The sequence below is a fragment of the Nannobrachium achirus genome (genome assembly GCF_963921795.1).
Source record: "Nannobrachium achirus genome assembly, chromosome: 20".
Taxonomy (NCBI): Eukaryota; Metazoa; Chordata; class Actinopteri; order Myctophiformes; family Myctophidae; genus Nannobrachium; species Nannobrachium achirus.
In genome coordinates this window covers 19767690-19783955 of record NC_137827.1, presented here as the reverse complement: position 1 = coordinate 19783955, position 16266 = coordinate 19767690, and the positions used below count along the sequence as shown (strand labels likewise).

Here is a 16266-nt window from a genome sequence, read left to right as displayed (position 1 = left end):
AATGCTCACTCTGCTCCGACACAACATCTGCTATGGTTCACAGTGTGCATCCATCACGGCACAATATGCTACGTACCCCAAAGAAAAGTGCTTTAACGCAGAACTGTGTGTGTGTGTGTGTGTGTGTGTGTGTGTGTGTGTGTGTCTGTGTGTGTGTGTGTGTGTGTGTGTGTGTGTGTGTGTGTGTGTGTGTGTGTGTGTGTGTGTGTGTGTGTGTGTGTGTGTGTGTGTGTGTGTGTGTGTGTGTGTGTGTGTGGCGTGTGTGTGCGAGTGCACTGCACATGTGTGCCTTGCGTCATGAAGGAGAAACGTGACGCGTTCAGTGACAGTCAGGCACGTGCACACACAGACATCAAAGGGGGCTTGAGCCCCTGCTCTTTTATCCATCTGTAAAAAAAGAAGTGCCCTCTCCAGACCATGAATGCAGTTTTTACTATGGTGAAAGAAATGCAAATGCCCTCTTTTCCATGCCATACCTGAAGGCAGCATTCAAGAGAATTGCCCTGTCTAAACTCTCCTGAACTTGAATGCAGCGTCTTATGTTGAAAGAATTGCCCTCTCTGTGTAGAAATCAAGCATCGAAAATAGCCGACCTCCAAGCTCACAACGCCTTTCTAAAAAGGCCCTTTTAGAAATTTCAGCCCCTGCCAGGGACATGCTGGGCCCCTGATTCAGCCAGGGAAAAAGAGTTGGAGAGGCCCTCATTGCGCGCTATAGCGCTGCTGCTACTCAAAGATTTGTGACAAAGTGACAAGCCAGTGGGCCAATTACATGAGTTATATTTCGTCATTGTCGGGTGGAAACCTTGTATGTCCAAAACCGTTTGTTTTGTAATTATCATTTAAAAAAATGCACACAACGCCTCACACCGCGAGGCGTTGTGTGCTTGTAGATCTGCTGTTTTCACTACTTTTGTGCAACGGCCTTGTATGATGAAACAGGGCTTTGCTTTGCAAAAAAATGTATACATTTGAAACTTGGAGATACAAGGTTTCTGCCCGACAGTGACGATTTACTTTGTAGGCCGCCCAGCCCCCAAAATGGAACGAGGGACATTTTATTTTTTATTTTTTTTCCTAATGGCCGGCCTGGACCGGCCGGGAATGAACCGGCCGTTGTCCCGCTTTTCCCAATGGCCAGCACGTCCCTAGCCCCTGCCTCTCTAACATTCTCTGCACGTCCCTGGTGTCAGTGCTAGCCCCTCCTCGGAGGCAGCTCTGCCTGCAGTGAGTGGCGTGACGTTTCTTTCCACTGTCACTTTGTCCTCCCGCGAGGTGTGAAGACATCTTGTCAAAAACACTTTGCACCCTGTGCTCTGCTTCTGGGGATTCATGTCCCTTTAGCTTTTTGTCCAAACTGATGAAGACATGAACCACATAACCTTTTAGTTTATGCTATTTCTTTTTCTTCTTTTTTTTGTAACTTGTGTTGATCCCTGTGGGGAATTTCGTTCTCTAGCTGCATTTCACCCATTATAACTATTATGCCAGATTTATAATTGTTTGCAATGCTGTGTCGTGAACAGAAAATAGGCGTCCTACAAGTTCACAACTTGCCGCATTGTGACACTGTATGAGCTTGTAGATCATACAGATTTGTTTTACTTATTTTCTTTTTTATTCGTCGTACGGCAAACTATATGGGGCATACGTTTCAACTCTTAGGTATTTGCTGCTCTTTTCTTGGAAATGTCCTGTAAATTCATTTTTCCCACAGGTTTCTTTACCTGTTTTGGCTTTCTTTAACGTGTGTGTGTGTGTGTGTGTGTGTGTGTGTGTGTGTGTGTGTGTGTGTGTGTGCGTGTGCGTGTGCGTGTGCGTGTGCGTGCGTGCGCACTGCACATGTGTGCCTTGCGTCATGAAGGAGAAACGTGACGCGTTCAGTGACTAACCTTTTTTTTTGGGAGAATGGAGCCTATTTTTGCAGAAACTCGCAAAATTGAAAAGCTGAATCCACCTTCATAGGTAGATTTAAACTTCGAAGTCAGATCATAAAATAGGTCATAAAATAGCATAAAAAGCTGATCTACAAGCTCAATGTTTTGCAAATCCCCTGAAAATCTATCGTCTTGCCAATAGCAGGACGTGTTAAGTTTTGAAATGGCATATATCTGTAGTAGGTGGTTAATGTATTTGCATTTCATTTCATTACTGAAAACGCTCATGGACACGTTGTGTTTTGATCTGCAGGACCCTGCTAGCGTTAGGATGTCATGTGGTCCACGTCAATCCCAATGCTGAGGACAACCTCAAAAAGATCAAACTCCCTAAAAAGTAAGTGTGCACTTTTACCATAGGTGGCCTGCAAACTCACACTGGCTCAGGAAGGACACAGTAATTAGTCCCTTGAAAAGCCTTAAGACACTCATGTATAGAGCGTGAGGTTTTAAGGTTCAATTCATAACATGAATATGCGTGGACGTGAAGCACAAATCGAAATGCACGAATGATGCGTTGACTGAGAGATTGTGGAAGTTGTATTATCATCCCATAAAGACCGGGAACACATTATTAGGCATATCATCACTGTCTGGCTAAAACCTCTTAACTCTGAGTGTTAACCTTTACATCTGAGTGTTGGTTAAAATAATATTGAACCAATGGAAGGTAGTAAAAAGTGCTTGGTACAAAACCTCCACATGAGCTCATTTTCCCAAAAAAATAAATTTTGGAGTTGGGAGGTTTCGGCCCGACAGCAGAGATATATAATATAACAAAAAAAAAACATGATTTCTCAAAAATAGCAGATCTACAAGCTCGCAGCTCTGCTATTTTTCAATAGCTTAAGTATAAAACAAGTAATGGGTTATTGCGTTCTGTTTAATATAGCTACATGATGTCCAACGGTTACAAGCCCACCCCGCTGGACCTGTCTGATATCAAACTGACCCCCAGTCAGGAGCTGCTGGTGGAGAAGCTCTCAGAGAACGCCCACAACGTGTGGGCCAAGGACCGCATCAAGCAGGGCTGGACCTACGGCATACAGCAGGTACTGTATGCATCAGTGGTGGGAAAAGTACTCACATTCATTGCTTAGGTACAGTGTTGATTTCGTCGACTAAAACTATGACGAAAAATGCTTGTCGACTGTGTTTTTTTCACTGACGCAAGCTGAATAAAAACTAAATAAAAACTAAGCTGTGATGACTAAAACTAAGACAATTTCGTCAACAAAATAAAAACTAGACTAAAACGTTAGGGAGGGACTAGTGGAGAAGAGAGTCATTTTATGTTTGGTTGCTCTCAGGTGTTGCATGCTGAAAATAGCCGATCTACAAGCTCACAACGCGTCACGCTGCGACGCGTTGTGAGCTTGTAGATCTGCTATTTTCAGCACACAACCAAGTGTAAAATCAGTCGTTACGACGCCATCAAGGCCTGCATGCCAAAATACATTTCAGTTGACTAAATCAACTGTAGATTTAGTCGCCTAAAAACGTATGATATTTAGTCGACTAAAATTAGACTAAAACTAAAACTTTTCAGGTTACTAAATTATGACTAAAACTAAATGACATTTTATTCAAAAGACTATGACTAAAACTAAATCAAAATGTGCTGTCAAAAAGGTAAAGGAAAAGTATCTACATGTATAGAGGGTATGCACGTGACATCATCATCATACCCGGAAGTTATGCGGGAACGCCTACTGAGTGGCAAAAAAATACATTCTGGCCTTGACAGCCCATACATTCAAACAGAAAAGTCATATCTGATTGCATTAAACAACGTTAAACTCATTTTGCCACTCACTTTGCCACTCGATTTGCCATTACTTTATGCATGCACATACCCTCTATAATGCAATGTAGAAATACTCTGTTACAAGTAAAAAAAAGTCTGGAATTCAAAATGTACTCTGGTAAAAGAATGAAAGTGTCGGCATCAAAATGTACTTGAGTAAAAGTTTGAAAATAGCAGATCTGCAAGCTCACAGCGCGTCGTGTGTGTGTGTGTGTGTGTGTGTTTTTTTTTGCAACCTCCTGACAATTTCTTAAAGCATATTAATCAGTAAAAGACAGCACTTATGCCATATCACAATAGTATGATATCCAAAAGCCCAGACGATATTGATATAATATTGATAAATGCCCAGCACTACCAAAACACTGTCACCTGCTGCAGGTATGCCTCGATCAACACGTTTACCTCACCCACAGCATTCAGTGACAACAGGATGCGATTACTGGTCTGAAAAATGGCATCACACTCCCAAAACACCCACGGTGCTTTCTCACAAAGACAAATTATCAGCTATTAAAGACAATTCTCTCTCCTTGCTCTCTGAAGACAGAGTAGCTGATTTCCCCTGCTATTCTGTTCCCTCCTTTAGTTACTGTAGGTACCAGTATAGGTACGAAATGGACCATATGGAACAGAGCCTGCCCAGTTCGCATTTTACTTTTTAAATTTATTTTATTATATGTTTTTGTGGCAGTTCTACAATCGCTTCAATGCGATGGGTGATTCAATGTGTTCCATTATTGAAAGTGACAGCTCCATTATGACAAGCAGTGCTATCATCCCAGGAGTTGCTTGTATGAGTCAGACCTGCAGTCAGAAAGATGACAGGATAGGTGCTGAGAGAGAGAGAGAGAGAGAGAGAGAGAGAGAGAGAAAGAGAGAGAAAGAGAGAGAGAGAGAGAGATTCCCAAACCTTGTCGATTTTGACGTCTAGCCCATCTGCCATCTCACAAGGCGTCGCAATGCGACACGTTGTGAGCTTGTAGGTCTGCTATTTTCACTACTTCTTAAAAGCGTTCTTATTCTTTTATGGAATTTTCTATTTCTATACTATTGCTTTCCTTTTTTAAAGAACCTCTGTTGAATAAATGTTAGACTTTTCTTTTTCATTTCTGAAAACGTTTGATTTAAAAAACATTGTAGTCAATGACATTTTTTTTAACTTGTGACTTATAAAAATGGGTCCGCGACACAAACATGGGTCCCAGTCAGGCACGTGCGCACATAGACATCAAAGGGGGCTTGAGCCCTTTTACCCGTCTGTAAAAAAGTGCCCTCTAAAGACCATGAATGCAGTTTTCACTATGGTGAAAGAACCCGCCATACCCGAAGGCAGCATTCAAGAGAATTGCCTCATCCAAACTCTCCTGAACTTGAAGGCAGCATCTTATGCTGAACGAATTGCCCTCTCTGTGTAGAAATACATGCCTTACATACACCATATCTCCAGTATTCACGTGATTATGCTTATTTTAGTCAACTGACTTTAGTCAGTCAGTTTAGTCAGTCCCTGCCTGTACAACATTCTCTGCACGTCCCTGGTCTCAGTGTTTTGAATACGCTGCACTAGGGAGGAAAAGACAGATAACAGATATTTAATGTATGATGTTTGACCCGCACAGGATGTGAAGAGCAAGCGGAACCCTCGCCTTGTTCCCTACGCGCTGCTGGACGAGCGAACCAAGAAGTCAAACAGGGACAGCCTCCGCGAGGCTATCCGCACTCTGATTGGCTACGGATACAACATTGAACCCTCGGACCAGGAAGGTGGTAAGTTACGGTTATTTGCCTAACTATGTACATTTACTTTACTCAAGGACAGTACTTCTGTTTGGGGACCACCCTGGGGGTCCCGACCCACAGGTTGAGAACCAGTGCTGTAGACAGAGCTGCTGGTTAGATTCCCCTCTCTGATGCTGTGTTTGACCCCCCCACCAGGCCATGCGGCGGAGCGTCTGAGCATCGATAAAATACGCTTCTTCCGAGTGGAGAGGACCTACGCGGTGACGACGGGGAAGTGGTACTTTGAGTTTGAGGCGGTGACGGGGGGAGACATGAGGGTGGGCTGGGCCCGGCCCGGATGCAAGCCCGACCTGGAGCTGGGCACGGACGAGCTGGCCTTTGTCTTCGATGGATTCAGGGTAAAAAAAGTTTTTGTCACGTCACTTTATATTGTCCCTGTCGGGGCAGAAACCTCGTATCTCCAAGTTTGAATGTGTATGTTTTTTCGTAAAGGAAAGCCCTGCTTCATCATGCAAGACTGTCGCACAAGGCTAGTAAAAATAGCACACCCGCAAGGCGTTGTGCGCTTTTAGATCGGCTATTTTCACTAATTTACAAAGTGAACGGTTTTGGACATACAAGGTTTCTACCTGACAACAACGATATGGTGGCATGTGTACAACAGTATCCCACTGGAAGAAACTTCATATCTCTGCTGTCGGGCCGAAACCTCCTAACTCCAAAATTTAAATTTTTGGGAAAGTTTGCTCAAGTGGAGTTAGGAGGTTTTGACCCAAGGACTTTTTACTACTTTCCATTGGTTCAATATTATTTTAACCAACACTCAGACGTAAAGGGTGTTCAATAGCACAGATTTATGAAAAAAAAGTGAGGTCTAATCGGGTGGAGTTAGCTGGTTTGGCAGAAAGTGTGGAGTTAGGAGGTTTTGTCCCAAGCACTTTTTACTACTTTCTATTGGTTCAATATTATTTTAACCAACACTCAGATGTAAAGGGTGTTCAATAGCCCTGATTTATCCCAAAAAAAACTAAAACAAAAACAAAACAAAACTCTTATCTCCATATTCTAACGTTTTGTGCCTTTTCGTAAATGAATGCTCTACTTGGCCATACTATGGTCACACAAAAAGCATCAAAATCAGCAGATCCACAAGCTTGAAACACGACGTGAAACACAACGTGAAACAACGCATTTTGAGAATGTCGTTCTGCTACTTATGCTATTTTTGCAGTCATGTTTCCACCCGTTTGTTTTCACAGATGATGTTTTCACAGATGATGTTTTCACAGACGATATTCATATCACCATTTTGAATCTTATTTCTCATGTACAATTACGAGTAATTATGAGTAATTAGTCAATTTAAACCACGTCAGGGTCTTGTAGGACATAATTATCTGAAATGAGGCTCCATGGCCCAATGCAACTCAATTTGGGGGCCTGTCACCCCTGCTGGAGACCATACATCAGCTACTAAACCGACTTGAAAACATAAATAGACGCATTCTGTATTGTGTGCACATGTTCGTACAAGACTGTGTGTGTGTGTGTGTGTGTGTGTGTGTGTGTGTGTGTCTGTCTGTCTGTCTGTCTGTCTGTCTGTCTGTCTGTCTGTCTGTCTGTCTGTCTGTCTGTCTGTCTGTCTGTCTGTCTGTCTGTCTGTCTGTCTGTCTGTCTGTCTGTCTGTCTGTCTGTCTGTCTGTCTGTCTGTCTGTCTGTGTGTGTGTGTGTGTGTGTTTGGTTTGTAAAGTTTCAGTGTATTATATATTGATATTATAATGTTTAGACTGGTTCTTGGTTTACCTGTGCGTGTGTCTGTGTAGATGTACGTATGTTGATGTATTAATGTATTTTACCTTGCTTATTGTATTGATGTATGACCTGCTTATTGTAAGTCGCTCTGGATAAGAGCGTCTGCTAAATGGCTAAATTGTACATTGTCTGTAGGGCCATCGACTGAACATGGGCAGCCGTTTCTTCGGGCGGTGCTGGCGCGCGGGCGACGTGGTGGGCTGTATGATCAACATGGAGGACAAGTCCATGATCTTCACTCTCAACGGAGAGATCCTCATCACCAGCAAGGGCTCTGAGCTCTGCTTCGCAGACTTCGAGATGGAGGACGGTGAGAGACGCAAGCAGGAAATCACAGTGTTCACTTGACTCATTCAGACCTGGAATTATTTTATAGTTCAGCTACTGAAAAATAGCAGGCATACAGTACAAGCTTGCTGCTATTTTTGAAAAATCTTGAACATTTTAGAAAATCTTTGAATATATATTTTTCAAAGCAAAACTCAAATCTCTGCTTCCGGGGGTCCCTGGAACAACATCTTTGGAGATGGGGGTCCGCGCCCCAAATACATGTAATTTTGGGGGTCCTTGACATGAAAAAGTTTGAGAACCACTGATTTAGAAGACGGATTTAGAAGACATTTATAGAATCGGTTCAAAAATATTCAGAGTCTTGCACAAATGATTGGTGCCGCGCTGTGAGCTTGTATATCTGCTATTTTGTTAATAGTTAAAGCATAAAATAATGGTTAAAGTAATAATGCATAATAATGCGTTCCCAGTCTTAATTTGTTAACTCGGAGAGGGTAAAACACTTCTACACTCTCGGGGTTACAAACAAACAAACAAACAACTGGCATTAGTGTGTCTGTTAGTTTGTGAGCCCTGTGTGTTGGCATGTGCGTGCGTGCTTGTGTTTGTGCATGCATGCATGTGTGAAAAGCTGTTGACAGTTCTGCCAGCTGAAGGTCAGGGCGGTTACAGTAGGTTCAGTACGGTAGACTGACAGCAGCTTTACAGTAGGTTCAGTACGGTAGACTGACAGCAGCTTTAGGGGGAGGGCGAGAGCGGGGGGAAAAAAGATGATGGTTTTAGTGTTGCTGTGTGCGCTGCTTCACACCATTAAGCCATGTAGGCCTGGAATTATTTTATTCTTTAGCTATTGAAAAATAGCAGATCTACAAGCTCGCAGCGTGGCACCGAGTGCCGCGCTGCGAGCTTGTAGACCAGCTATTTTTGAAAAGTCGTGAAAATGTGTGCAAATCTTCGAATATATTATGTATTTTTTAAAGCGGACATTTGTAACTAAAATGTTGCTTCTGGGGGGTCCCTGGAACGAAATATTTTGAGATAGGGGGTCTGTGGCCAAATACATATCATTTTGGGGGTCCTTCACGTGAAAAAGTTTGAGCACCGCTGATTTAGAAACAAGAATTTAGAAGACACTTATAGAATCGGGTCAAAATATCCACGATTTTTCAAAAATACCAGGTCTACAAGCTTGCAGCGTGGCAGTCGGTGCCGTGCTGTGAGCTTGTAGATCTGATATTTTTTTATAGTTAAAGCATTGAAACGAAAGGCTTTTGCACACCTACAGCGACAGGTGCTGTCGAGGAGAGACCAAACAATGGTCGGTGAACTGAAAAGGCAAAAACTCCACGCACACTGTCTTCCAATGCAAAAAGGGGAATTTAATAAAGTAATGCAACGTTTCGGTATTTAAACCTTCATCAGGCAAACTTTTGTACAGAGTGTGAGAGATCTTTTTTAAAAGGCTGACAGCATAAAAGCATAAAATAGTACGTAATAATGCGTTCCCGGTTTTTAATGGCTTAAGTTCCGCCGTGTTCCTGTCAAACCTTCCTCTCCTGAGCAGGGCAGCAGTCATCATGCTGAGGCATTAATGGAGAATGCCGGGGCACGCAGGCCAAGAAATAAGTGGCTCCCTAGTTACAGAATCACTATTATTTAACGTGACACATGTAAATTGGCTTTTAGTAAACGCTGGATCGCTCGTACTGTACCCTCGTGCTGTGTGTGTTTGTCACTACGGCAGCATTTCCATCCCAGAGGGACACACTGTACTGACAGAAATGTGAGCGAACGGCCACACACTGACCGGACACGTGGATTGAAACTTGAAACACATACTGTAGTAGTACTGAATTACGCTATCGACGGCTCCATTGTTGGCCCCTTCCACCCAAGTCACCCAATTTGTGCAAGTCTTTGAATACTTCAAATCCTTCTAAGGTTTTTTGAACCTATGTTTCTATGTCAGTGGTGAACATGTGAAGGACCCCCAAAATGATTTGGCCACGGACCCCCATCTCAAAATATTTAGTTCCAGGGATCCCCCCAGAAGCAAAATTTGAGTTACAAATGCTTAAAAAAATACATATATTAAAAAATAGCATATCTACAAGCTCGCAGCGCAGCACTCGGTGCCGCGCTGTGAGCTTGTATATCTGCTATTTTTCAATAGCTAAAGTATAAAATAATTAAGGCCTCATTTCATTTTTACACTCTCAGGCAGTCCATGGCCTAATGCATAGTAAACTGGGGCGTCCTTGAAATGACAAAGTTTGTGAATCGTTGTGTGGTAGAGTGTTCATGCTGTATTTCCCTCTCTGTGTGTGTGTGTGTGTGTGTGTGTGTGTGTGTGCGTGCGTGTGTGTGTGTGCGTGTGTGTGTGCGTGCGTGCGTGCGTGTGTGTTGGTCCTCCAGGCTTCATCCCGGTGTGCAGTCTGGGTCTGTCCCAGGTGGGTCGTATGAACCTGGGGAAAGACGCCAGCACCTTCAAGTACTACACCATGTGTGGCCTCCAGGAGGGCTTCGAGCCCTTCGCCGTCAACATGAACCGAGAGGTGACCATGTGGTTCAGCAAGCGCCTCCCCACCTTCGTCAACGTGCCCAAAGACCACGGCCACATAGCAGTAAGCACACTGCACACTGAAGAACACTCACTTAACAACTTAAACCCATAAGGCCCGGGATTATTTTATGCTTTAACTATTGAAAAATAGCAGATCTACAAGCTGCCGCGCTGCGAGCTTGTAGATCTGCTATTTTTGAAAAATCATGATTTATTTTTATTTTTATATTCGATTTTTTTGAATATACAGTATATTTTTCAAAGCAAACTTTCGTAACTCAAATCTCTGCTTCTGGGGGTCCCTGGGAACAACATATTTTGAAATGGCGGTCCGTGGCCAAATACATGTAATTTTGGGGGTCCTTGACATGAAAAGAAGAAGGATTTAGAAGCCATTTATATAATCGGGTCAAAATATTCAAAGACTTGCAGACATTTTCATGATTTTTCAAAAATAGCAGATCTACAAGCTCACAGTGCAAGCTTGTGGATCTTACAAAAAAAACACAACACATCGCATAAGACCAGCTATCTTTGGAGACAGTGAATGTCTACTATCATGATACGCCTACGAACAGGGACGTGCCGCAGACAGACACATGTTCTGCCTCCCAACCTGTCTTATGCTAAGCTAGGGTTCATGATGTGGTTAACTATGGTTATGAATCATTATGACTGGCTGATCATTGTTAAAGATAAGATGCAGGACTTATTTGAATGAATAAAATGGAATGGCAGAGTACGTTAATACAGCATAACTCACACGTGCAGAGGTTGGAAGTGGTCTCTCTACTGTTAAATTGAGATGTTTAGAGAACCTGGTGTCGGGTAGGAGATCCACTGGTTGACAATGTTTAATAAAGTGCCATCTTTATTGTGCTTTTAGTTCAGATGTCATTGCAATGACCTCTTTTATGGGGAGATAGAGCAAACATAAAACGTATGGATGGTACTGTAGTCTTAACTCGTAACGAATCAAGACATAATTGTGTTGTGTGTTATAATATATTTTACAGTAAAGGAGTCCCCAGGGCTCTATATTAGACCACCTACAGTATGTAGTATGTTTTTCCCTCTATACCAAATCTCTGCTTAAAATAGCTGATGTTCAAGATCACTTGTACAGTAGATCCACATATTTTAGCAGATAGCAGATACTATATATTTTAGAAAATAAGTAATATTTTGAGGTGATCTACTCCTTTAACTCATAGGAGGTTCGATGCGTCACAGGGATCTTACAGTAAACTGAAGTTTACTGTACGAGGCACCCACCTGTGAAGAGAACACTCCAATTCCCAAAATGCAACGGGGTATCACGTGACCGGGAAATCTGTTCCCTCGTAGAGAGCAGTGTTATGCTGCTGCACAAAAGCTAATGTATCTCCTAATCTAACTTTTAAATCACATTCATGTTTAAAACGCGGCCTTCTCTACCGGCCATTACAAAAGCACTGATGCCCACGGTTGTTTGTTTTCTGTCCTGAGTGAAAGAAAATACTATCACGGAAATACACAGGAAATACCCGGAAAGGGGAGACCTTGAAATTTGAAAGTTTGAGAAACCCTGTGTTAAAGAACTACCAACTTTATCCCATGGCAATGGCACAACCAACCATATCATTGTCTACTCCTATAGTGACCAACTTCATCCCATGGCAATGGCACAACCAACCATATCATTGTCACTCTCCTTGTTCCCAGGTGACCAGGATAGACGGCACCGTGGACAGCCCTCCCTGCCTTAAGGTCAGCCACAAGACGTTTGGCACCCAGAACAGCAACGCAGACATGGTGTTCTGTCGACTCAGCATGCCTGTGGAGTTCCACTCTGTCTACAAGAGCTGTCCTGTCGTCGACATGAACGGCGTCCATGACGACGACTCGCTCAAAGTCAAACACAGGTTGTTGTGGGCCACGCTAACATTTTTTTTTTTTGCCAAGTCAGGACTTATAACAGGGGTCTTCAACGTTTTCAGGCCAAGGACCCCTTAGCTGAGAGAGAGATGAAGCAGGGACCCCCCTCTACATATTGTATAAATGTGTGATGCAGATTTTCATCGATTTCACTGATAGATTCATAGACTTGTTTGACAGCACTGTGACGAGTCTATGTTGGATTTGTGTTAGTGTTTTTCAGACATTTAAAGATGAAGTGCCATGATAATTGTATACTTCCTACAATAGTTTCACACACACGAAAATAGCAAAGATAGATAATCTACATGTGTATATATATTCTTTTAAACGTTTGAAACGTTAAAAATGTTCACCGATTAGTGACATGTCTAAAATAGGAATGCAAGGTTTAAAGTGGTAAATTACGTGGTTTTCATTCATAATTGCTTTCTCGACAGATACCCGCTGAGATCTGTGAGATACAGTGATGAGGGCAGACGAGTGGATTACAGCAGCATCACTACGGTAATAGAAAGAAGCTGTGAACTTGTGTCAGTAGGTCACAGTTATTACATAATCGCCTAATCGCAATTGTTTCAGGTAATCGCAATTTTGTTTTGCATATCAAATCGCAGTCATCAAGCTCAAAACGTGTCACACATTTTGAGATTCTAGATCATGCTTTTTTTTTCGTATAAGTATAAAGTTGAATTTTGACAGTTATTTGTGATACCTTTTGTTTACGATGACGCCAAACAACAATGTTTTTATATCTTTTTTTTTATTCACAATGTTCCAATATTCAGCGACAGAAATTACATTGTTCAATCGCAACTATTTCAGCTTCAATTAATCACCAAGTAAAACATCATAATCGTGACCGCCCTATACTGTCATGAATAAACCTTTGTGAGATGTTATGTTACTAGCTGTTTTTCTTTTTTCTTTTTTTACTTTGTCTTTATTAATGATTACACAATACAAAAATTACAAAGATAATAATAAAACAAAAAACACATACAAAAAACACACAAAGACAGCGAAAGGAAAAAAAATAATTGGGGTTTACATTTTTTTCACCTTCAGCAGCTCACCTCTTCTGAATCTACTGTATACATCAACCATTTTTCCCATCTTTTATTAAAAAGTTTTATCTTTTTTATCTTCAGTTTGAACGTTAATTGTTCCATGTCATCTATACTATAATTTTGCGAATGTCTGTCTGAGTGAGTGTCTGTCTGTCTGTCTGTCTGAGTGTCTGTCTGTCTGTCTGAGTGTCTGTCACAGCGTTTCTCCTCAGTGGCTGGAGCAATTGATCTGAAATCGCATCACCATTAGCATATGAACACACCTGACATAACTGTGAAGCCCGTTTGTCACTTTCACAAATCATATGCTGTATATTAGCATTTTTATGGTGTAACTACTATCTATTCTGCATCTAGCATGGGGCAACATGTTTAACCAGCTCTGTGTGTGTGTGCGTGTGTGTGCGTGTGTGTGTGCGCGTGTGTGTGTGCGCGTGTGTGTGTGTGTGTGTGTGTGTGTGTGTGTGTGTGTGTGTGTGTGTGTGGGGGGGGGGGCAGACAACATCTTTCAGATGTTGTCATGTAGATCGGTACACAGTATCTCTGTAGCCTTTAAACGAAACGGGTATTTCTTACATTGATGCTCCTACATATTATCATGCAAGCACCAGAAAGTTACTTTCCATCCCTCATATACTGTGTGCACAGTGCACACCCCATAACCCACACACTGCACATCATTTCGGAGCTCATATCTTTGAACGGGTAAGGACTAGTGTATATTATCCATGATTGTCCTCCATTGTTTATAGTCCGGAGTAATGTCCTTGAGCCAGTTCTTAGTAATTGCTTTTTTTCGCAGCGATCAGTAGAATCTTAATAGTGGGGCAGGTAAGGAGAACAATACTTCAGTTCTGGAAAGAAGCACCAAAATTTGACAGAGTGTACCTCTTGGGTCATTCTTTAGAAAAATCACATTAGACACTTAATTTTCAAAATGGCCGCCAGTTTTAAAGATGGCCGCCTTTTCGGATATGTTTTACAGTACGCCAGCCAGTTAATATCGGATTTTCGTAATATTAGAGTTGTTTTGTAGGTTTTAAAACATCCTGAGTTCATTTATTACACTTTTAAAGCAGCCAGAATAACCTTTCTGACTTTTGGTGGGGGTCTTTCTTCACCTGGGACCCCCCAGACAGACCCCTGAGCCTATTTCAGTAATCACTCTGCTCCTGCTCCAGAACAATGTTAAATTAGATCTGAAACATGCTCTGAAATAAAAAAATTCTAGTAGCAAATAACAGAGGTCTTCCACGGGTGGTCCGGGACCCCTGGGGGGGTCCTCAGAGCTACTACAGGGGGCCTGCTAAATCTCGATGAGATTCTTTTTTTTTCTTTCTTTTTTACATTTGAAACTTTGAATGTTTTTATGTATCCTGGTTTTATGTATTGTACTTTCATGGTTTATTAGTATTCTCAGTATTATTTATAATGTTTTTGTGTTAAACAGTTATGGTTGACAGCTGTTACAGCAGGGATTGCAATAATGAAGGTATTACAACTTTTCACTTTGGGCGCAGAACAACATTTCCATTTATTGCACTGCACTCACACTGACCACACACACACACACACACACACACACACACACACACACACACACACACACACACACACACACACACACACACACACACACACACACACACACACACACACACACCTCTTTGTTATTGTCACCCCAAAACCCTCACCTTATCCGCCCAAAGAGATTCACTACAATACAGTAATTTCAGACATGCAGGATATATTCGTCTTCATCATCATCATATTCAATGTCCAACCTAATAGTGTTGACACAGTCTCCTCCATAGCATAGAGTGAAAGGCAGATTATTTGAGCAGCTGCACCGTCCCTTACAACCTGCTTTGCAGACACATTTGATGAGCTCAAGTAGGCCTACTGCCTTTGGAGCAGGGAGAGCAAGAAACCTGACTGGAATATACCCTCCACTCTCTGAATTCCATCTATTTTCTTCGATTGGTGGAAGCACAGGGCAATTTGTCAGGTATGATTTATCCTGCATTGTGATGGAGTTGGCACAGAGGTAATGTGGTAGCAGCACGAGTTGGAGGTAGGATCTCACCCTCCAAGTTCTTTGACAGAAATAGTTCCCATCAGAGTAATCCCAGGGTTGTTGGACCTTTTGAACTGTAAACATGGCATGCAAAATGTTCCGACTGCAATGTTGATGGAAGCTCACCAATTATAAGCTCAGGAGGAATGGCCAATGACCTTTCCAAGGTCCTTGAAGTGGTTAATGGCTTGGTCATCATCATCATCAAGTAGGCATTGACCCATGTCTTTTTGGTGATTCCAACAAATGTTCTTCCCCAGTCAGCACCTGAAAAACTATGTACGCAAAGGAACCCTTAACATTTGTAACATCCAATAACTTGAACTCACTCGAATATATCAATGTCCTTTTTTTGTACCCCAGGCAAGGACTTGATAAGGAATCGGGGTATCAGCCTCTTCATGTGTTTGCACTTCCTAAAAATCATGTCCCTTGATGAAGGTATCATAGTATGATGCCTACTTTGTCATACCTGACACATTGCCCTGAGCTTCCATCATTTGAAAAAAATAGATGGAATTCAGAGAGTGGAGGGTATGTTCCAGTCAGGTTTCTTGCCCTCCCTGCTCCAAAGGCAGTACTTGAGCTCATCAAATGTGTCTGCAAAGCAGGTTACAAGGGACGGTGCAGCTGCTCAAACAATAACCTGCCTTGCACTCCTCCCTGCAAATGCTATAGTGGAAACTGTCAACACTATTAAGGAGGACATGTATAGTAGTGAATTTCTCTGGGTACAATTATTGACCTTGTGCTCTTTAAGAGGATAGGGTGCGGGATTTGGGGTGACGATAACAAAGAGGTGTGTGTGTTGTGTTGTCAGTGTGAGTGCAGTGCAATAAATGGACATGTTAGTCTGCATGCCCAAAGTGAGAAGTTGCAATACCTTAATTCTTGCACTCCCTGCAGTAACACCTGTGAACCTGTCTGTCTAACACAAAAATGTTATACATAATACTGAGAATACTACTAAAAACTGTTTCAAATGTAAAAAAAGAAAAAAACTTCCCCATCAAGATTCGGCAGGCCCCCTGTGGTAACTCTGAGGACCCC

At 42.2% G+C, this 16266-nt stretch overlaps 1 protein-coding gene across 1 annotated transcript in view; it reads left to right on the top strand.

The window, feature by feature from the left end:
- LOC308305985 (ryanodine receptor 3) overlaps positions 1-16266 on the top strand; it is a gene marked incomplete at its 5' end in the record, with an annotated part of 342849 nt that overhangs the window by 140095 nt on the left and 186488 nt on the right. The window contains 8 exons of the mRNA XM_080750884.1: positions 2190-2273; positions 2829-2988; positions 5366-5513; positions 5682-5884; positions 7434-7608; positions 10005-10213; positions 11857-12056; positions 12510-12576. Coding sequence (XP_080607010.1) covers positions 2190-2273; positions 2829-2988; positions 5366-5513; positions 5682-5884; positions 7434-7608; positions 10005-10213; positions 11857-12056; positions 12510-12576 — 1246 coding nt within the window. The remainder of the gene's footprint in view (positions 1-2189; positions 2274-2828; positions 2989-5365; positions 5514-5681; positions 5885-7433; positions 7609-10004; positions 10214-11856; positions 12057-12509; positions 12577-16266) is intronic.